Source organism: Glycine soja, chromosome 7 (genome assembly GCF_004193775.1).
Source record: "Glycine soja cultivar W05 chromosome 7, ASM419377v2, whole genome shotgun sequence".
NCBI classification, from domain to species: Eukaryota; Viridiplantae; Streptophyta; class Magnoliopsida; order Fabales; family Fabaceae; genus Glycine; species Glycine soja.
In genome coordinates, this window is record NC_041008.1 from 44,839,798 (window position 1) to 44,863,320 (window position 23,523).

The 23,523-nt window shown below is 33.6% G+C and overlaps 3 protein-coding genes across 4 annotated transcripts; 1 reads left to right on the forward strand and 2 right to left on the reverse strand.

The window, feature by feature from the left end:
* The first annotated feature begins 2,271 nt into the window (after positions 1-2,271).
* On the forward strand, positions 2,272-5,878 carry LOC114420043 (probable protein phosphatase 2C 40). Of its 2 annotated transcripts, none has more exons than XM_028385887.1 (5): positions 2,272-2,417; positions 3,599-3,915; positions 3,947-4,818; positions 5,021-5,285; positions 5,390-5,878. In XM_028385887.1, the coding sequence occupies exons 2-5, from the start codon at positions 3,606-3,608 to the stop codon at positions 5,515-5,517; spliced, it is 1,575 nt and encodes a 524-aa protein (XP_028241688.1). In that variant the 5' UTR covers positions 2,272-2,417; positions 3,599-3,605; the 3' UTR covers positions 5,518-5,878. The 2 variants fall into 2 exon arrangements, with proteins under 2 accessions (XP_028241688.1, XP_028241687.1); XM_028385886.1 differs by lacking the exon at positions 2,272-2,417 and adding an exon at positions 2,481-2,764.
* A 3,676-nt stretch (positions 5,879-9,554) lies between these two features.
* On the reverse strand, positions 9,555-11,309 carry LOC114420044 (heavy metal-associated isoprenylated plant protein 35-like). The gene is made up of 4 exons (XM_028385888.1): positions 11,164-11,309; positions 10,982-11,054; positions 10,816-10,891; positions 9,555-10,584 (listed from the first exon to the last, which is right to left on the reverse strand). The coding sequence occupies exons 2-4, from the start codon at positions 11,033-11,035 to the stop codon at positions 9,830-9,832; spliced, it is 885 nt and encodes a 294-aa protein (XP_028241689.1). The 5' UTR covers positions 11,036-11,054; positions 11,164-11,309; the 3' UTR covers positions 9,555-9,829.
* Positions 11,310-17,879: 6,570 nt separating this feature from the next.
* On the reverse strand, positions 17,880-19,218 carry LOC114420046 (probable xyloglucan galactosyltransferase GT19). Its single transcript, XM_028385889.1, has one exon. The coding sequence runs from the start codon at positions 18,666-18,668 to the stop codon at positions 18,282-18,284; it is 387 nt and encodes a 128-aa protein (XP_028241690.1). The 5' UTR covers positions 18,669-19,218; the 3' UTR covers positions 17,880-18,281.
* Positions 19,219-23,523: the final 4,305 nt, after the last annotated feature.

A 23,523-nucleotide genomic window follows, 5' to 3' on the forward strand; every position in this document is an offset into this window, starting at 1 on the left:
TTTCTTTTGATATCAGCCGCCACCACCTTTTGTTCAAAGTGGCAGCATCCATCATCCTTCATGAATATGGTCCATAAATAAGCCGTAACAGTGTAGCATGCATTGGTCGGTCAAAAGTGTGATAGGAAGGAACCAAACTTGAAATGCACTACTGCTATTATTGTTTTGAATTTCCTATTTGGTTGGTGAATTTTATTTTGGGCAAAAATACTCTCCATCGAGGCACATGACATGAGTACAAAAGTAAACCCAACAACACAAGGGGAACCCAACGTTGAACCATTCAATTCACTGGCAGCATCTGTGCATATGTTTGGCAGTAATACATCGTAATGAGCATCCTATTCCATACCATAGGCATAAAGTAACATGACAAGTCATACAAATTTATGTTAAAACAAGAAACTAATTAACATCGAATGGTATTTCGTTTGATTTTTTTGTTCTTAGGTTAGTTTTTAAATTTTTATTTATAATTGAAAAGATGTTATTATATTTTTATGTACTTCCTGTTTTCTGATAATGTGAAGAAAAATAAAAATACCTTATGAACAAAGTATAAAACAAACACCAACTAGATTTATAAAGAAACTCAAGGTAAAATCACGTGAAATATATCACTCTTTAAAATAAAGATGTAATTTTACTTCATATTGTTATATTGTAATTAATGTGTTATTTAATTTCTTTAATATTCTTTATTTATTATTTTCTTAGTTTTTCTATTATTACAGTTGAGAATGTTTTCGGATTGGACTAAATCAATTTTGAAGAGAAAAAAAATTATGTAATTCGATCACTTTAATTTTCTTAATTGGTCATCCAATCGTTTTAATTTAAAATTTAAATCAATCCAATCTAATGCAGTTTATATTAGATTGGTTTTTCTTTGTCTTACATTAATTTCTATGAAAAAGGTATTGTATAAATAATAAGCTATATAATAAGATATAAGATATATAATATAAAAAATAAGCTATATAATAAAAATGATTTAAAATATCAAATATCTCATTTATAAGTCATTATAATTGATAGTAGAACAACTTTTCAGATATAATTGAAGTTTGATTTGGATAGGATCAGTTTTTAAAATCAAATTCTAAATCTAATTCAATAGAAAATTCAGTTTAATTTTCGATATTTTATATTTTTTTCATCTATTTTTATGGATTAGATTAGTTATTTTTGGTGCATATAGAGTAGATTAATTTATAACAACTCCCGATTATAACGATGTTTCTCCAATAGTTTTTCCCTGAATAAATTTTATAAATGCTCATTTTCTGCTTAAAATACCTATGAGTTGAATCAATTAACCTATTTGGAACTCTCTCTCTCTCTCTCTATTTCAAAATCTACCAATTAAATTATCACATTATATCTAAAATTATAAAAATAAAAATTATATCTGGTAAAATTCTTAAAATTTCATGAATTCATTTTACTTTAAACCTTCAAATTATTTCTTATTTGAAAACCCTCCGAGACTCTGAAGAATTTAAATAAACTAGTACAGTAACTGTGAGATGCACGAGTTTTTTATTTTACTTTAAAATTTCGAAATTATTATTTCAATTTACACTTGAAATAAAGTTTAAAAATTAAATGTAACATATTTCTTTTTAAAATAACCCCCAATGAATTTACTTTAAATATTAATGTAATTAATCCCATTGACTTAAAAGCATCTATTGATATTATTCACAATTAATTTCAAATATCTTTATATTTATCGATAATTTTTAGTTAATTTTAAATTATAGAATTTGTTATATTAATATATACAATAATTAATCTAATTATTTAAAATTTCAGATACTTATCATAATTACTTGATAGTAATTAATTTATAATTATTATTTATCATAAATTTAACTGTTCAGAATTTTAAATTAGATTGATAATAACTAATCTAATTATTCAAAATTTCAAATACTTATCATAATTACTTGATAATAATTAATTTATAATTATAAAAAATATTTAGAGATAAATCATCTAAAAATTTATCATTCAAATGTATAATAATTCCCTTCAAGATATTTTCTTTTACTTCTATTAATATAAAGATAATAAGATTGAAACTTCAACATAGAGCTAAAAAAAATTGTAAAAAAATATAAAAGCACACATTATTATTAATGATAAAGGGTGAATAGAAAACATTAAGAAAAAGAGTCAAGCAAAGCAAGATTTAGTAATGCTGACAAAGGTAACGTGGGTAAAATGAAAGTCAGGGTTGGTGAGCCTATAAAGAGTGAAGAGAAGAGAAAGTGTTTGTTGGCAAATCTAAACCATCCAAATCCAATTTCAATATGATACGGATTCCCACTTGTTGCCGCAAACACACAACATATTTCCTTCTTCTTTCTCTGCCCTTTCGTGATTTGCTAAGTCATACTCTCTCTCCACTGGTCAGTTCCTTTTCTTTCTCTCTTATCAATTCATTGGATTGCTTGCATACTATCCCACTTAAACCCATTTCGATTCGATTTGGATTCTTAATGCATTTGCTATCCAACTGTTACTTACATTCGTGCCAAGCAAAATTTGCTCATTGGTATATTCGGGGGCATTGTTAAGCTGTTTGCTCTGTAGCTTGGTTCAACTAAATTAGATTTTCAATTCAAAGAATTATATTATACCGGCTTACACTATTACAAGCGGATATAAGCTCTGTAGTTGAATTTTTTATCATCATCCGGCTTATGTATATTGCTTACATTCTTGGGGTTGAAGCTAATGTTGCTGTGCATATTTGGTTTCAATTATGCTTCCTTTTATTTTCTTAGCTATTTTGAATCATTTGTGCAGTCACTACAATTTGGACTTTCATTGTTTTGGTTGTCTTGTTATGAACCTTTCTTGTATTCAAATTGTTTGGCTAGATGATCTAATTCCAGCCATATATTGTATTGTTTGGGATCTCATATCAAATTGTTATGGTATCCTGAGTTTCTTTGAAAAGTTAAGTGACTGAGCAAGTGGAGGGAATTGCCTGTTGCTTCTTGCTAGTTGTTAGATACTCCCCCCTCTCAACCTTCTTTCTCCCATTCTCTGTTCACAAATAAATACATACAAACATTTGGATGTTAGCTTTAAATTTTTTTAATGACACTGTTGTTTGGGCATAATATGGGAAATCTTTTGTTCCAGTTTTATACTATAATATGGCTATTATAGAGTTGTTAAATAGCCGCTAAAGCGTTATTGCATCAAATTCCTTGGATCCACGATTGCCACTTTGTCGGCCATTGCGGCCGCTATGGGTGTCGTGGTTGTGTCATGCGTCCTGCATCCTTTTGTCATCTCCAATGAGTCTCCAGGCAATTGAACTTTTTTGAGTTAATATTATGCCAAATTTTGTTCATTTTGTTTTTATTTGCATATTAACTTTCTATTCATGTATAATTAATGTATATCATATTTTTCAACCATTATGTGACTTCTGCTATTTGGCCGTGATGCTATCTGCTATTTGATATAGCGGATTTTTGCCTTTCTGCAATCTGCAATTTGTAACTATACGTTTGCTTTTTAGTATATATATTTACCTGTGATACTGATACTATTGAGAATGAATTTCTTAATGCAGGGTAAACATGCTTAATTCTGAAGGAGATTTAAAAATAAGTTTTGGCTATAAATGCAATAGCGATAGAGGTATTCCTTGTGAAGTTGCCAGTGGCTGCAAAATCCTTCCTGGAGTACGTAGAACAAGCAGTTTCTCCTGCTTTTCAGGTGCAGCCTTAAGTGCAAATGCTACATTAGCAAACACAAACATCTGCAATGGTAAGATAGGAGAAGAAATCCTTCCAAGTTGGGATTCTCCTAATTCATTTCGAAAAGTAACCTCTTCACCAAGTCTTTCAAAGTTGGACATACTATCATCCTCCCTCCCAAATAGTCTGTCTTACTGATGAGGACATGAGGGTTCATATCACTTACCTTAGCTGCAGTCCTTCTACTACAAGTGATATCCTTGAATATGACTCTTGCACATTAAAATCCATGAGTGATCCTTCCAGAAGTGAAGGTTTTCTTAATGCTAAGGAAGTCCAAGTAGCAGGAGGAGCTGCTGGTGAAGATAGAGTTCAAGCAGTTTGTTCTGAAGAAAATGGGTGGCTCTTCTGTGCAATATATGACGGCTTTAATGGAAGAGATGCAGCTGACTTTCTGGCTGGTACCCTGTATGACACCATCATATCTTACTTTAACAAGTTAATTTGGGAATTGGAGCCGGGTTCCGTCAAAGCTTACGATGATGGATGCTTGGGTGGATCCCTGCAATATAAGTTGGATGATAGTCTTATTTATCACGAGGATCAATCTCTGTCAAGATTTAAGGGAATAAACGATTCTAATCATGGTTGTTTTGCAAAGTGTAGTCCATCTACTAAGTCAGAAGTATCATGTGATTCATTTTCATATGGGGTACTTGATATCCTTGAACGTTCTATTAGTCAGGCTGAGAATGACTTCTTGTACATGGTTGAGCAGGAAATGGAGGAACGTCCTGATTTAGTTTCTATTGGATCTTGTGTTTTACTTGTGCTTCTTCACGGCAATGATTTGTATACCCTTAATCTAGGTGACAGCAGAGCAGTATTGGCAACATGCACTACAGTTGATCGAATGGATAAGAGAGAGAGACTCGAGGCTATACAGCTTACAGATAATCATACTGTTGATAATGAAGTTGAAAGAGCTAGACTTCTGGCTGATCATCCTGATGATCCCAAGATCGTTATAGGAGGAAAAGTGAAAGGTAAATTGAAGGTTACTCGAGCTTTTGGAGTTGGCTACTTGAAAAAGGTTAGTATTCTCTCTTACACTTCAGCCAATAGGTTTCTATAAGATTTTGGGTACTGATATTTTAGCAAGTAAATGTGATAATTATAAACCCTTAAAATTCAATCTACTGACTGTGTCTGTGAATGGACGATTGCAAAGAATAAATCTTTGTCCTACCAAGTACCAAACATAGATTTAATTTTCTTATTTTATTCTCCTGCAGAAAAATCTGAATGATGCTTTGATGGGAATCCTTCGAGTTCGGGATCTTAAAAGCCCACCATACATATCCACGCAACCATCATTGAATGTCCATAGAATTTCAAATTCCGATCAATTTGTTATAGTAGGGAGTGATGGTTTATTTGACTTCTTCAGCAATGATGAGGCAGTAAAGCTTGTGGAGTCTTATATCTTGAGCAATCCTTTTGGTGATCCAGCAAAGTTTCTCATAGAGCAGCTTGTAGCTAGAGCAGCTGATTCTGCCGGTTATTTTCAAGATCTAATTCTAAATTTAATTTTATTTTCATCAATGTAAATGCTTATTTGTTGTATTTTATGATTATTGGTTAGCTAAGTAACGCTCATGCAGGTCTTAGCATGGAAGAGTTGATGAATATTCCAGCTGGGAGGAGAAGGAAGTACCATGACGACGTGACCGTAATTGTAATCATGCTTGGGATGAATCAGCGTACTTCAAAGGCATCAACTTGCATTTAAGACTTGCCACTTCAAAAAAAAAAAAAAGTTAAAAAAGAAAAAACAAAACTTTGTACCTATGGAGCTTTTTCACAGGACGCTCTCGTGTTAAGTAATATTTCCTAGGTTCAAGTTGTGGTATTTAAAATGTATATATGACATCTTACGAGAACTATCAGGTCCTATCATTTGTAAACATTGATAGCATAGCAGTATCACCGTTTTTTATGTGCACTTAGAACTCAACAATTACACTCCTTACCCTTAAATGTTGATATGCCCAGCATTTTTAATGTGAAGGTATAGTTTATTTTCCTTGTTTGGGCGGTGGACCCACGAATGTACCCAAAATAATGCAGGTATATTAAGTTATTAGGGTAAATAGTCATTTTGGTCTTTGAAAGTGTAACTCGCTGTCAATTTGGTTCCTGAATCGAGATAAATTGTAAAATAGTCCTTGAAAGTGCAATCTGTTAGTCACGTTAGTCCCTGCCGTGAATGGAGTAGTTAACGCCGTCAGTTATCGCTGATGTGGTTCGTTAAGTATCACACAAACATGATTATGTGGATTTTTTATTTCTAATTTCGTTTATTTTAATGAAATGAGGGACCAAAACGAAAGTAAAAAACCCTCATATATCTTCCTCCTCTTCTTTTTCTTCTTTAACATAACCCTTAAACAGAACCTATGTTCTCTTCTCCTCCTCCTCCATATTTGCACTTCTAATCATCTCAATAGACCTCAAAAATCGCACCATTTCGTTCTCTCTTACTATCAACAATGTCGCAGAGGAGCAATGCATCATCATCTCGAACAAGAGTTTCATCACAAGTTGTTCTTTTTTGTGGTTGTGGTAGAAGGGCTGTTAGGTGTGTTGCTGGAACAAATATTAACAGAGGAAGGACATTTTTCACTTGTTCAATTAATAAGGTATGTCTATTTCACATTTATTGATTTAGGGTTTTGATTTCACATTGGGAGTTTTGATTTAGGATTTCTATTTGGGGCTTTTCAAGATGAAGTTGGATATTGTGGGTACTTTATTTGGGTTGATCAATTGATTGAAGCATTTGGAGTTGATGATTCACTTGGGACATTTTCCATAGAACAAAGAAGACAATTTGGAAGAGAGGAAGATAAGACAATGTGGAAGGCTCAAGTTAACTCAAAGCTTGATTGTATGGGGATTGAAATGAAGATGTTTAGAACAATTGTCTATGAAATGTTCTTAATCCAATTGTTGTCAATGGTGGTGTTTGTATGTAACTGTCATTTTAGTCCCTGAAAGAGATACGTTTATATTGTTTTAGTCCCTGTAACGTGACTTTTGATTGTTTTTTAATTAAAAAAACATTATTTAAATAAATAAATGTTTAATGTCACTTTGGTCCCTCATTACGTGGCATGTCTGTGTGGCACTAAACGTGTCACATCAGCGAAAATTGACGACGTTAACTACTCCATTCACGGCAGGGATTAACGTGACTAACAGATTGCACTTTCAGGGACTATTTTGCAATTTATCTCAGGGACTATTTTACAATTTATCTCAATTCAGGGATCAAATTGACAGCGAATTACACTTTCAGGGACCAAAATGACTATTTACCCTAAGTTATTAATACTAAAGGTGAAAGCTACAATACAATCAACTATTCAAATATGACATGTTAAATGCACCACTAGATTATTATTATTTTGTAACAACTACTACTTTAATTTTCATTATTTAAACAAGTTAAATTTAAACATGATAGACTTGATATTAATAACCTAAAATCTCATACATTATAGACTCTTGTGAATTTTTTAGGAGACACTTGAATTTAAATAGTACAATGTTTAATTTTTAATTTCTAAAAAGTATTTTTTCTTTATTTATGAAAATGCGTAATATATAGTTTTTATTTTCTTCAACGAAAGGTCCAAAAAGATGATTTTTTTATAGAGAACAATGATGGCACTTAACATATTTCTATGAATAAGGGTCAATTCTAGAGACTAAAAAAGCATTTTAGTATTTGCATAAATTAAAAATATATTTAATTTAAAGTTAAAACATAAGAGCAAAAGGCTATTGAAATCACTTAGAAGCACCTGAATTAACTTATACAAGATTATTTCATCTTAAATATCTTCAATTTAAATCATGAATTTATAGTTATATTAAAAAATTAGAGGAAGAATTTTATCATTTATAATAATAATCCTATTTAATTTAAGGAGAATTTCCCTCTATAAAAAAAACACGTGTTTTTTAAGGAAAAAATTATACTAAAAATAAAAGGGTTTATTAATTTTTAACAGTTTTTCCTCTCTTAAAATATTATTCCTTATCACTTCAAGGGCACTGTCCTATCGCGCTCTGTATTTCACTTCAATGCACGACTGCTTGTTTCACCTATCATCACCTTTTTATCTTCTCGGGCTTCAACCTTCTGATAATGGACTACTCTTGACACATGTTTCTTCCTTTAATACTTTTTTTTTCCACTTTATTTCATTGATGCTCACAATGGTTTTGGTCCACAAGCTGAATGACTCACATGGGGTGGCTTAACAACATGGAAAATGCAGGGAACATTAATTGTTGCCTCATATCTCATCATGGAACCATGAATTTGTATACATATTTATTTGCGCTAAAATTGTTATATAGTATTGGAAAGTAGGGGAGAGTATAAGTACAACATAACTCTAACACCATAAATTTCTGTAGTATACAAGATAGCACACAGAGAATAGAACACGGGTAGTAGTATTGCTTGGATTCTCAAAAATGCACATTTAGCTTTCAGGCCTGTATCCAATATTAATATTTAAATTTGATTAATTTCTTTTAGAATATTCAAATCATTTTATCCTCAATTTATTTATTTACTTTCTTTTTTTTTTTACATTCTTAAGTACTTACATACAGTTGTCTTGCATCAGTAAGATACTGACGACTTTATTAGATGCTGTGCCAAAAATGTGTAAAATGGGATTTGGCTAACAAAAATTAAGCATATACTGACCAAGATTATAATCATTTCTTTAATACTTCTTGGATGCAATTAGAAAAATTGATTCAAACTCTTTCTGCTTTTTTCAAGAAGACAAGTTGATTTCAGGAATCTGGACGAAATGAGAGAACAATGATATAACCTCTCAGCATATCTACATTATTCGAACAACATAATTTGACTTTGAGCTGATCCTATTTTGACCCAAACGTGGAATTTCAAGAAAGGACAAGTCCTTTTGGTATGTGATACTAACCCGTGGCATAAAGTAATACTGATTTTTCTACACAAATTTGGCAGTTATAACAATTCATAATTTATACACTGCTCGTACCCAATATTAACTATAAAAAAAGAAAAAATCGCATAAACAACTATAATTCTTAATAGATATCTCTATTTTATAGGGTGAATACCAAATGGTCTTATTATTTTATTTTTATGTAAGCCTATTTTTAAATAAAAGGCATAATTTTATTCTTCACAACGAGGAAATTGTATTACCATGCACCAAAAAAACAGCAAACAAACGCGGCACTAATCACGGCTCGGTCAATGGACTTCACAAGTGTCCTCGTTAATGGAGCAAATGCAGTGAGTCCCCTGAATTTGTTGAAAATTATGAAGCCGTGACTCCCAAAGAAGATTAACAACTATACTCCAGGTTAAGTTTAGCATAAATGTTTTAAATTCAAGTACTCCAAATTGATTTTCTTTTTTAAATTTCCTGAATTATCATTTCGTTTGAATAGTTATACTGTTAAAGTTCGAATTAAGATCCTCCACTTACCTGGCATGAAAGAAAGATTCTAATTTGTAAGTTACACAATTTGCAATTCATTCTCAAATCATGTAGAATAAAATAAGCCAATGTCAACCCCTCTTATCACATTTATAATTTCTATTAAGCTTCATTTCGTTGTTGCCTCTACTTTGCTGGAACAGCCACACCACAGTCCTCATGGAATGCCCTTTGGGCATGACATTGACACGGTATCTTATCTTTATCTTCCATCTCTTTGCAGCATACATCATATTAATACACATGACATGAAATATTAAAAGGGTCCATATTAGAATATTATTTACAGCTTGGTCCAAAAGATCAAAATAAGGTAAGGTTGGGCATATTTCAGTGTTGGAGTAGTAAATGCAGCAAAGTGAGCCCCTAGAAAATCCAAGGACAGAGCACAACGTATATGCCATAAGCTCGATTTTTCCCTCCTCAAAATACAAAAACATAACAAAACAAAAAAAAAAAAAAACTACCTCTACCTGGGACCATCAAAGAAACAAAAAGCACTATGTTTATTTGATTTATCTTTGGTCACACAATAGAACAACCGTTGGCATTCTCATCACTGAAGATTTCGAAGGGTGGAGATTGAAAGCGATAATAAGGAGAGTCATGGTCGAAGCCTGCACACATGTAGGGCAATGATGAAACATAGTAAGAAGGACCACCCATTGTTCCCATGGGCATGGGACATAACCTGTTGTTGTTGTGAGTTGCTAGATACACCACTTGGTGAGGATAACAGTATGTTTCAGGATACACGTATGATTGCTGACGTGTAGGGCTCAGATTCATCTGCCCAGAACACTGCACCTCCGATCCAGTGTGCGCAGGTGCATCACCACATGCTGCACTCACTCCACCGCTTTGACCTTTCTTTTTCTTTTTCTTCCCAGAACCCCCTTCACTTTGACCACCCTTGTTCTCCGGTTTCGCTGCCTCACTTTCTCCGCCGCCGGACTTTGAGTTTCCGGTGCTCTTGTTTTCGCCAGCATTTTTTTCAATTCCCTTTTTTGTGCCAGAGTTAGTGTTTTGTTCTGCATTTGTTGTAGTAGAGTTGTTTACCGCGCTTTCTGGTTCTCCTTGTTCGTTCTTCTTCTTCTTCTGCTGCTGCTGCTGCTTCTTGTCTTTGCCGGAGTTCTTTCCCTTCCCGGCGGCGAGATTCTCCGGCCAAATCTCGGCGTGTTTTCCGGCTTTGACCAGTTTCCTTATGAGCGTCTCAACTCCAACGCTTCCAGTGACGGTTACTTTTTGCTGTTGCGGGTCAACCGTTGTGGTAAAAACACCTGCGAAATAACACGAAATTGAAAATTCCCTGTCACCATAACAACCCAAAAATAGTGCACAGTAGAGCACAGTGAAAACATGGTAATAAACGGTAAGGGAAAATGACAGGGATATTTAGTTAGCATAGTGAAATTTGAGACCCTGTAGAAAGAAAAAACAGGGTACGCAGAAATAGTTTCCTGTTGTAGAATATGCAGAGAAGGAAAAATTTGGGTGTTGAAGCTGGGTACCATCAATGCTCTGTAGAACCTTCTTAACTTTCCTCCTGCAACCTTCACAGTGGATCGAAACTTTCAAGAACCATGTCTAAGAAACAGAGAAGAAACAAACTTTAGTCGAAATTTTTCAAGGGTTCAACACAAAAATATATTTTTTTTCTTCTACTGAGAGAGTCACCTGATACTTCAATGGTTCTAAGGGAACAACAGCTTCAGCAGACTTTGCATCCATTAGATTAGAGAGACTGTGTCTGTGAGTGTGAGAGTGTGAAGTGAAGGAATTGGAAAAGTGGAAGGGAAAATGAGAGTGGGATTTAAAAATAAAAATGAAAAAAGAAAGGGAAAATGCCAAGAGTGTACCAGTGGACAGTGGTGGTGTACTCCGCTGTGGAGCAAAGAAAGCATGCCAGAATGGCTATCAAAGTATAATGTGACAATGACACACTTGCTCTCTGCCTCTACTTTCTTTTGCCCTCTACTCTCTCATTTTCACATTTTTTTTTATCTAACCAATGGTGTAAAAATATAATATGCCATGCCTATTTTTCTTTTCACTAGGGACAGTAAGACCATAATAATAATTCTGCCATGTATTTCTTTCTTTCTATTTCCTAGCTTAATTTTTTGTCCCTTGTAGATGTACTGAGCTTTTGTTTCTTGTGCAAGTTTTACAGGATGCGAATAATTATTCTTCTTTGTAAGATTATTTAATATGGTTTTTGTTTAAATTCATGGAGACATATGTCATATTTATCATGGAAAACAGTAACTTGGGTTCTTGTTGGTTTTAAAATTTATTATGGGTCTTGTACGTGCTTAAAGGTGGAGGCTCTTTTAGCCAACGAGGTGAGTTTCTTTAGGACCAGGTTTTCCCCAATTTGCTGTGCGGAAGCAAGCACGAAGAAAAAGTTCCTAGCATGTACAAACGCATGGAAACAAAATTTCTGGGCTTTGACAGATTGAGTTTGACCACCTGATGCGTGTTTGGAAACGGGAAATCACGTTTATTATTATGCTACAAAATTTGAAAGTTATAAGTTCTACTTCCCGATGTGAAAAAAAAAAAGTTACGTTTGTGATAAGAGACCAAACAAGCTCTAATGCTAATACTCTTGATTTTTATCCATTTTTTAGGGGAAATGGAATATAATATTAGCATTATTTTATATTGTATTTAATTTAATTTTCTTAGTTTGTCATTTCAAGTAATGATTTGTTAAGAGAAGCTTAGGAGTAAATAGAACCTAAAAAATAAAAAACGACAAGGTAAAAACGCCAAAGCTATGGGAAAAAGACGAAGTGAAGAATATATGCCCTCACCCACATCGCGGTTCATCAGAACAAAAAGTGTCTCTTAAATACTTCCAGTTTGGACAAAAATCACTTCACTTCATTTTACCCAGTTCAGTCAATTTAGTGTCCAGCAAAGAAAGGACTAGCCTGCTATGGCATATGAATGAAGAGAAAGTCTAGGGTGGAGATTATCTAATTCTACGTACACACCCCTTGCCTTGGCCCTTGAATCATGTGTTCTTCTATCCCTAGACTCTGTTTCCTGCATCAGATACGTTGTGTATTTTTGCCTTTGAATTACATTGAAACCGACCTCTTTAGCCCACTGTACATTGCTTAAGTTTTTCTAGTTTCTTTTTTCTTTTTTTCTTGCACAACTATATATCTTACTCAACCAGATTAATTAACACCTTAAAACATTCAAGTTAGAAATATTTGTTAAACTTAAAATAATGTTTTATTCATATTTAAAATAATGTAAATCATATTGAGTTTTACAATTGTAATTACATATTTTAATAAATTTTAATTAATAATAAATAATGTTAGAAAATATGTTGTTTGACACTCTCTTCCAAGTATATACAGTAAGCATAATTCTAATAAGAGGTAAATAATTATTTTGGTTTTTCAATGTGTAAACTAATGGTATCTTAGTTTTAAAAGAACAAAGTATTTCTAATAAAAATAATTTTTTTAAAATATTTTTCTGATTTTAATATTCTTTCAAAATTAATCGTAAAAAAATATTAATTAAACGAACCGTTTAGTGATTATATTTCTGTTTCCATGAAAATCCAACTATAAATTTGTTTTTTCATGAAAGATTTTTTATTATTGATGTTATGATTGCAGGATTTTATGGGTCCACAAAATCCCACATATATTGAGCCCCCAACTATGGTTGTAAAAGACGTCAGGTACACTAGGATTCGGGAGCTTTAAAAAACTTAGATGACTAATGATACTTAATAAAGTAACTCAATATAAATATGTGTATAGAAAAGATAAAAATGTGATTAAAAGAGATAAAAATAAGAAAAGAATTAAATAGGAAACATATTGTTGTATTAAAATATCTCTAAATAGAAAGCAGCATTCCATGTAAACAGTTTTACTTTTACACTATTTGTGACGTAGAAGTGCACTTTTGACAGCGTGTATGAAGGGAGCTTTTAAGATCTTAGGAAGATGTACTTTGGTAGGTAAACTAAATAAAAACTCGTCATCAAGTCCCTTGCTGCGCAAAGCAAACCCAATTCAGTTCTTGAAAAATGAAGTTTACTCAACCCACTCACATGCCAAATTTCATTATGAAAATCAATAAATGATGAAAGAACTCACGTCATTTCTTTTGTTTTGGCTGAAGCTGAATTATTAGCAGTATCTTCTCCAAGGACCAAGGCATATTAATGACCTAGAGAAACGTCACCCACAAGGCAACGCAACCAGCCTTGACTACTTGATGGGTGGAATATCAATTCCAAATTAAATGTTAGTACTTTTCATTTGGAGAGAAATGCTATTAATTATATGTATATATATTCTACATACTATGATTTTTGGAGATTAATTGTATTAACTATTAAAAATTAATGACTAAAAAGTCATTAAAATTTATGATAAGAAATGTGTCAATGCTATTAAATGTCTCATTATTTTTAAGGCATTGGTTAGTAAAAACATGTAAATTATGAATTTAATTCAAACATAATAACAATATAAATTTTATATTAATATTTAATTATAGATTTTTATATCATTAAAATTATTTATTTTTATGATAATTATTTTAGAAGTAATGTTTAAAAGGATTTTCTAATTAATTTACAATAAAAAATTAAAACGACAATATAAAAAATTAAATTCTGTTAACTATTCTTTTTCCTCATATTATTTGCTACTTTAAATATTTTGATTTGTTTTAAAATACTCAACACTTAAAAAAAAAGAAATTATTTTATTTTTAATAGAAAATATTAAATATATCTATATTAATAGAAAATTGTGTATAAAGCTTTAAAATTAAGGTTTTGCTAACCATTAATTATAGAATAATCGTTAAGAAATTTAATAATTTTTTTCTAATCAACGATACAGGTTTTTTTTTACAGATAGAACTATTGTAACTTAAATGTTTTTGGATAATCCGTGTGGCCATTACATAATTCTGATTAGTTCATAATCTAGTCCAACGATTTTGTTCTTCCTTTCTGCAACTTTTCTCATGCCCGAATCATGCTGATTTTTGTTTTTATTTTGCATTTTAAACACCTAATGATGAGGACTTGCGAGGCGGTTAAACCCGCTAAATTTGATACATTTCATAAATTAAACCGTGTAACATAAATACACAGCAAAGCACAGTTTCATTAGATGCTGCTTTGGAGTTTTACGATTTAGATAATAAACTATTTTAATTTCTGAACCCAGAGTTGTATTTTGGGTTGAAAGATATCCTCCTACATATATTATCACAAGAAAGTTGTGACACGTTCTAGAAAATTAAGTGTATGCTTCTTTTTATATAAAAAAAACTTATAAAAAACAAACCAAATTTCTTTCCTTAAACTTTTTTTTACTTATCTTAACCCTCAAAATTAATGAAAAATTCAATACATTAGGTATGCTGAGGTTTTGACAAAGTTCCCTTTAGAAAAGTGGAAAAATACTATACTAAAATAATGAAATTGTTTGTTTAAGTTTATTTTTTAAAAAACTACTTTTTTAATAAAATAAAGAATTTTCTATTTTTTTTTTAAAGTTGTTTTCTTTTTTGAAGTAACAAATCTTTTCTGCTTTTTAAAAAACATTTATTTAATTTTAAACAAACTTCCCTGTGTGTAGCATAAATCTATCAAGGTAAATAGATAATATTCATGAATGATGAGTCCATGTCCTAGTCAAGGAGGCCACATGCATCAAAGCCTACACCCTAGGCTATTGTTGTAAGATAAAGTAATGTACCAGTTATATTGTTTTATAACTCAAGCACCTTTATAGATAAAATAGTCCACATGCATAGAAGACACATTTATATATAAATATAGATATAATTTTTACACTCAAGCAAAAGTAATTTGAATTTTTTTACGATTTTCTTCAATTGTTGTCATATCATGTTGCCTGTTATACGCTTATTAGCAAGGTTTTATTTTTTTTTCGTTTAAATTTTAACAATTTTTTTTTTGGAAAAACTTAAAGTTTCTTTTTATCAATTATCATTAAAATTTAAAATAACAATATAATTTTACAACTTGATTCTTATTGGTGGAAAAATCAACTATATCTATACCCTATTAACAGGATCACGATAGAAATTCTCTTCTACAAACACTTCACAAAATTCAATAAAGGTGCATTCCTTACACTTAATTTGGGTGATAACCTGAGTTCTACCCTTAAAACTTTAATAGCAAAACTCATTGATCACACATCCAAAAGCTTGTCCATATATGGTGCAATAAGGAAAAAACATCTCAAATTCATGGAAAGTCTAAACAAAATGAATACGGATCCTCTCCAATTGTTAAAATTTGGAGAATGTCCATTTAAATGAACGTATACCGTAATATTAAAATTAACGATTCAAATATATTTAACAAAAACTTGCGCAACACCCTCCATGTCCCATGATTTCTTTTCTTTTTCCCTTTACTCAAACTAATTCCCAACATAGCCTTTACCATTTGGACCATCACTTTTGGTCATTCTAGCAAACAGAATCTCAATACAATTCAGGGACTTTTGTTTTTTCTAATTGTCTCACCAAACAAAAGTGAGGCTTGTTTCCTTGGACTTTGATGATTAGTATATTTGTGCAATGGGGTTTGTTAGGCGTGAAAGCTTGGAGTTGGAAAAGGGCATCGAAGGAAACAAGCCCCACTTTTGTTTGCTGAGAAAATTAGAAAGAAAAAAAACCTTGAATTGTATTGAGATTCTGTTTGCTTGGATTGGAGACGGAGATGCCATACCGGCCTAGCTAGAACAACCCAAAGTGAAGGTCCAAATGGTAAAGGTTATGCCGGGAATGAATTTGAGTAAAGGGAAAAATAAACGAAATCATGAAACATGGAAGGTGTTGTACGTGAGTTTTTGTTGAATAGATCTGAATTATTAATTTTAATCCTACAATCTACGATCATTTAACTGGACACTCTCCAATTTTTAATAATTGAAGGAGATCCGTGTCCAAACAAAACATACTTATTGTAAAGTGAACAATAAATTCAATCTTATTTGCCCAATAAGTTAAGCAACAAATCAATCCGCTGATTTCATTCACCCCATAGATGGTTGACTCTTTGTTTAGGGAATAATAGGATTCGCCTAGTGGTATTGGTAAGGTTTAGTTCGAATAAGTCTACCTCCTACTCCTAACCCCAAATACAAACTACATGTTGCGACCCAGTTTGTATCTCGATTTACACATAAATTGGTTGACAAAAAAAATCCCCCAATCTCGAGTGTTTTAAGACTAGGTACGAATGTTGGAGAGAATCAGTGTTTTTTTTTTTTTCTTTCTATTCTCCGTTGCTGAAATCTCTTCACATTCTGTATTTTCGGTTGTTTGCTGTTCTCAGTAGAAAATCTTATCCAAGTACTCCAAGATTTTAATTTCATACAGAATTTACTGATCTCTGTTATCATTGTCATACGATAATACTGAACTACTACGTATTTAGGAGAACCTGGCCTGATAATAAAATAAACTACCCTATTTCAACAGTGTAATAACACCATGAGATGACTTATTATGACATTTATAAAGGCATTGAACCCAGGTCTCTTGCAATTTTCCTCTTCCAAAATCCATGTGATTCCTTATGCTCTATCATTCCGGTATGATGATCTACCAGTTATACACAATCTGTAAAATTAGCTAGAATACAACAATAATTCCAGGATACCCAAATTTTTTAAAACTAGAAATTAGTTAAATCTTAACACCCTTAAACCAGGCTGCTGCTAATTGCCTTCAGAGTTCAGAGCCTGACAACAGTAAATTGCCTTCATGCATCTTAATGGACCACAAAAAGGCTGCACCTGGGGCTGGAGGTGCGCATGAGAAGGTAAATTCATCAAAAGACGAGATTAATCAATTGAAATCGATTTATTTACCAATAGTCTTCCACAACTGTTTAAAAGTAATCATCATGCATTCTCAGACAGAATGTTTAAAAGTAATCAATTGAAATCGATTTATCTACCAATAGTCTTAATGTGCTTTCATCATGATGGATTCGTTCTGGGTCAAAATTCTCAGACAGAATGAGGCGTTGTGTGGAGTGATACGGGCTCGGAACAGGGGCCCTAAACAGAGTTTATGAATCGTCACTTGTAACTCGAAAGAAAAGGACATAAGATGAAAGGTAATTTACGTAATATTCTTGTTCCCTGAACATGAAATGCAACCTTGCCATTTTGCAGACAACAGTTAAACTTAAACTCACTCATAGTTGAATAGAAGAAAGGGTTAAATGTCAGCAATCAGCACCTCAGCCTCTCAAAATAGATTTCATTGCAACAGAAACAATGCAGCAGATCAACAGAACAGAATAGAAGACTACAGCAAATGCTTCAGTTCCACAATAATACAACAATTTATTTGTAAACAAGTGCCTTAATCCCTACATCCAAAACTGAATTTGTATTTCACTAATTCTCAAGGCTAACGTTCACCTTCTAAATCACAGAAGAGAAAGATAACATGAAACCCCAAGAGCATGCCTAATCTTCCTCTCAACTTTCTAATAAGAGATTTCTGTTCAAAGTCAAAAGGATCACAATAATAAACTGGATTAACAATTCAATTCCCGAGAATCATCATACGATATACAATGTACAAATACAGAATCAAAATAAAAGCCTTGTAGATCATCAATTGAAGCTGATCCAGAGAAGCTACTTGACAAGATTGCAGATACACTCATACACCTATTCCTTATCATGTACAAAGACAACCAAATGCCGGTGACAGAAATAATTACTAGATACGCTGTCACAATTTGGTGCTTTCGTGTGAAGTTCCATAGATTATTAAACAAAAAAAAAAAAAAAAGACATGCTCTACCTTAAATGTCTAACTTAGAATAAAGGAGCACAACGATTAAAGAAAGAAACCAAAAAAAAAAAAAAAACTATGATCACATAACAAAATCAAGATGAATATCTCGAAGCCTGGATCAAATCTTATCCAATGTACCATCAATGGCCAAATCAACCGCATCCTTCTTAGTTTTGAGACCCGGGGAACTATTATGCTTCCTGTAAAAGACACTCGGCATCAACTCCAAAACCCTCTCCCTCATTCTCCTAACCCTACCTCTCGGTATCTGTTGCAACACATCCAAAATCCTCATCCCTCTGAACACCACCTCCTCCTTCGGTATAAACACAGACAGCTCCTCAAACTCCGCCTCCGGCAAATGCCACCCATACTGAGCCTTCGCCGAAAGCTCCTCGAAGAAAACCGGTATGCACCCCGCGAGTACCGCGTCGAACGTGGACCGGCGCGTGGTCGTGTCCCCGGGAGGCTGCAAGCAGAAACTAGCCGAAAGCATTGGCCGCATGAACCGAACAGGGTCGTGCTCGCAGACCCCGTTGGAGCAATCCACAATCTCGCACAGCGTGTCGTACGAGGAATCCGAGGAGGAGGTGGCGTTCTCGCACTCGCTCCTTATGCTGCGGCGGACGCGAGGCTGGGAGGGAGGGAGGTGAGGTTGAAGAATTGGGGCAACTGGGAGAAGTCCCACGCGGGACGCGCCATGAGGAGGAAGAGCTGAAGGGCGAGTTTGGCGCTGGAGTTGTATTCTGGGCCGTAGAGGTACATGGAGCGGATCTTGCGTGAGGCATGGCTACTCCAACGGAATGGAATCACACCATCGACCCACCCCATTTGCACTAGAGGTGATCACAACATAAGAAACTTATGATGGAGATAGATATCCATGTGAGACCAAAAGCCTTAGAGAGAGATCATAGTTGAGAGCAAAGCCAGCGAAAGTGCAGAGAGACAACGAAAGCAAGAGCTATGAGAGAATGGGCATTACAACAAGTAAATTAAAATAAAAAAGACAAATGGATACACATAATGTGGGTAAAAGACTCTATATGAAGTAGAGAAAACGAGGCCTTCTGAAGTACTATGAAAATCTAAGGATCTAGAAAGATGAGTGAGAAAATTACCATTTAAAACATGTGGGACCTATTTAAATAAAAAAGACCTTTGGAGAAAAAAAAATCCAAAGTTTTTATATGTATACAAGGGTTACAAAAATTATGATGAGTAAATGTTTTTTAATATATAAAGTATCATAATGAAAAAATATTAAATAAATATATAAATTATATTTTGAATTTTCAATGAATAATTTAAATTATAACGTAAATTTATTTTTAATTATTGACAATTTTAAAAAAATCATATTTAAAAAAGAGATATAGATAACAAAAATAGATTGAAAATGACATATAATTAAGAAAATTAAATATACAAAGATAAAACGAAAATAATTTAAAATGATCGGGATATTTTTTTATTAGTAGCAAGAATAATATACATAAAAAGAAAATATTAACAAAATCTAATTAAAAGTGTAAAAAATAAGTCCCATTTCTAAATTATGTATTCTAATTTATAATATAAAAATAAATCATCATAATGAAATGTTATTATTCAAAGGAGTTAATGTTTGACTCATGCCATGCCATGCCATGCACGAGATATCTTTACAACTATTTTTACAAATAGTTGTGAAGCCACACATGTTTACAAATATTTTTAATTTTGTAATAAATTTTTTAAAATAATTCTTATGAATTGGTGATATTGTTTATGATTTTAATTATAATACATAAAAATACTAATTATAATTTGTCTGAGTACATATGGATTTTACAAGGCATTATGTACTACTTGTTGAAAAAAAAAGTTAATTTATTCAATTAATTCTAATTTTAATAGAGGTAATTAAAAAAAAACTAAATCAGTAAAAATGTGTCTAACGTACCAAATAATTTTAAATAATTTTTTCTTCTTCTCAAAAGACACTTCCAACAATTTTAGCTAATTTCTTGGTGAAATAATATCAAAGTACAAGCCAACATGATATTTCATCTAATGAAATAATTATGTAATATAACTATACGTGCTAACACAATTTTTTTTGCAATAACATCGATATAATTTTTATTTTTATTTTTATTTAGATATGAATATTTGATAATAATTAAAACTTAATTAGAAAAACAAACAACAAAAATTCTATAGCATGTATATAAAAATATTTTCACTCAGAATTATATTGTAAATAAAAATATATTTGTTCATTTTATAACATTTAAAGTATATAAACAATATTTTGAATAATTTAAATGATAATTAATTAAATTGAATTAGATGAAAGGTGTAGAAATCAAATATTACTTTAATTTAATTTTTAATACACAATTTATAATATCGTTACATTAATTTATAATCTATTTTTTTAAAGGTCAAACTTAAATTTAAGAAACAACAACGTTAACCCAATAATCATTATTTTCTATACAATTCCATTTGTGCCTTCTAAGGATAAATTTGGGAAACATGAACACGTCCAAATACATGTTACAGCTTACAAGTGATTCATATCATATAGTCGCTGCCATATATATAACACACCCAAAAAAAGTCACTGCCATGAATGAAAAACAAAACATAATCTCATCACATACATAATCAACATTTTTTATGGACTGTCTAAAGCAAGTTGATCACTGACACAAATGATATCCATCTCCCAAATTTAATGCACAACAAAACAAAAAGTCCTATAATAATAATAATTACACAAAGAGCTTCTGTATTTATCTATTCCTACACTGGTCTCACCTCAATTATTTATTAGAAACATATAGTGACACTTTCTTGTATATTACATTGGACTCTTCTGAGGGAAGGCTAATCTGAATGTTAAAAAAGCAAGGGATGTTTGTATAATTTTATAAAATTTCAGAGAGATTTGTGTAACTAATTAAAAAAAGAGAGAGAGACGAGTTCATCATTCCACGAATTGAAGATTTACACGTTCTATGAGGAGGCCAGGTGCTAAGTTAAAACTGATGGAAAACTCACACAAAAGAGGACTTATTGTAAAATTAAAAACTATTGAGGATTATATCATAAATAACCAAAGTACATGATTTTGTTTTCTACTTGTGGTCCTGGAAATATTTAGACCATCATAAAAGCCACCAGAATTTTTAGTCGAATGAAAATTGAAAACATTTGGCTCCCAATTGCGTTAACCAATTCTCACAGCTGGAAAGAATTTTTGGCTTTCAATTTTAATTGAAATCACCTTTAGCCAGTACATTGAGTAATTTTATTGTACTATCCAAAGAAAACGTAACATAATAAGGGAACATGGAGGATACAAGAACACTCACTAGATGTGTTTGCTTCCAATTAAGAGAAAATAAGCTTATTTAGGTGTCTGAAAAGTAGTATTACATTGCTTGCATTACTGAAGAAAAAGATACATTATTATCTTTGTAAGATTCTGTTACGTTCACGGCGGAGTTAGAGGGAGGGAAGAGAAGTGAGGAGAGAGATAGGGTTCCCTTATTCGAGGTAGGGTCCTCCTGGAACTAAATTTTGGAAGCTTGTTCTTATCCTTATTATGGAATATTCAGCACCTATATATTGCTGAGATACAAGCGTGTAACGGAATGCAAAGATCTAACAAACTCCTAACAGCTTTATCAGCACGTGCTTTAATGGGTAAGAAGCATGCATGCATGCATGTGTAACTCGTGAATGTGTGAGTTGACTCGGGAGTGTATGTGTGAGTTAACTCGTGAATGCATGAGTAGCTAACTAACATAATCCTGTAAGTATCTAGGCTTAGTTATAGCACGTGCGGGTCTCGTGGGCACAACAGAAGCATCTTCATGAGTGTTATCTTCTTCTTCGTGAACCTGGTTGCTAACAATACCGTCGTCCTCGAAAACCACCTTGTCCTCAAGGTGGTAGGCTTCTTGTAGCTCAAGCCATGATTCCCAGGAAGTGTCCTCCGGGGGTTGGCCAACCCATTGGACGAGAACGAGTTTCGTCGGGGGGTAAGTGGAAGTGTCAAGCCTCCTATCCAAGATGCAGAGGGGTCGTTGCTTGGGTCTCTGACCAACTATCTCTAAGTTCCAGGGTTCAGTGGAAGACGGGGAAGGTCCATGATGACGGCGTAACAGTGAGCAGTGGAAGACGGGGTGGATGCGTGCCTCCGCCGGGAGGGCTAGTCGATAAGCAACTTCTCCCACCTTCGCGAGAATTTTGAAGGGCCCGAAGTACCGTTTTGATAGCTTGGGGTGGTGTGGTCCCGTGGCGGAGCGTTGGCGGGTGGGTCGAAGCTTCACATAGACCCATTGGCCTTCGTTAAAGGTCACATCATCCCGATGAGCATCTGCATATTTCTTCATTGAAGCTTGAGCTTTCTTCAGCTGCTTCTGCAGTTTGGTATGGATATCTTGTCGAGACTGGACCAGGGACGCCACAGCTTCATTATTGGTGAAGCCCGGAATATATTGAGGTATCGTGGGTGGGGGTTTCCCATAGATAACCTCGAACGGGGTCAAACCGGAGCTCGAATGCAGCGAGGTGTTGTAACACCACTCAGCGAGTGCTAGATAGCGGAACCACGAGGAAGGTTGTGAGTTAACGAAACACCGGAGGTACTGCTCAAGGACGCGATTCACCACTTCGGTTTGGCCATCCGACTGTGGATGATACGCCGTGCTTAAGCGCAGATGGGTGCCACTAAGCCGGAATAATTCTCTCCAAAAAGCGCTTAGGAACACGGGGTCCCTATCGGAAACAATACTCTTGGGGAAACCATGGTGCTTGCAGACGATTTCCACGAAGAGCATGGCGACCTTGAAGGCCGAAAATCCCGTAGGCAGCGCTCCGAGATGCACCCCCTTGGAATACCTATCAACAACAACCATAATGACGGTGAAACCGCTTGACGGTGGGAGGTGAGTGACGAAGTCCATAGAGATATCCTCCCACACCCCAACCGGAGCTGGCAGCGGTTGTAGCAAGCCCGCCGGCCGATGGGTGCTCGTTTTACTTTGTTGACACACCTTGCACTCCCTGATATGCTTCTGAACGTCTTGCTTCTGTCCTTGCCAGAAGAAGCTTGCTTCGAGGCGGTGCAAAGTCTTGGCTACCCCAAAATGACCACCTAACGGGGTTGCGTGAAATTCCGAGAGGAGGGTCGTGATGTACGGGTTGGTTTTATTCAGCCATATACGATTATTGAATAACAAGAACCCGTTATGGATCCGATATTGAGGATAGGCTGAAGGGTTCTCTTGAACACGAGTTAATAACGACTGAAATTCAGGATCACTGACAAGAGCTTGGTGGATATCGCGCAGGAAGTCGAA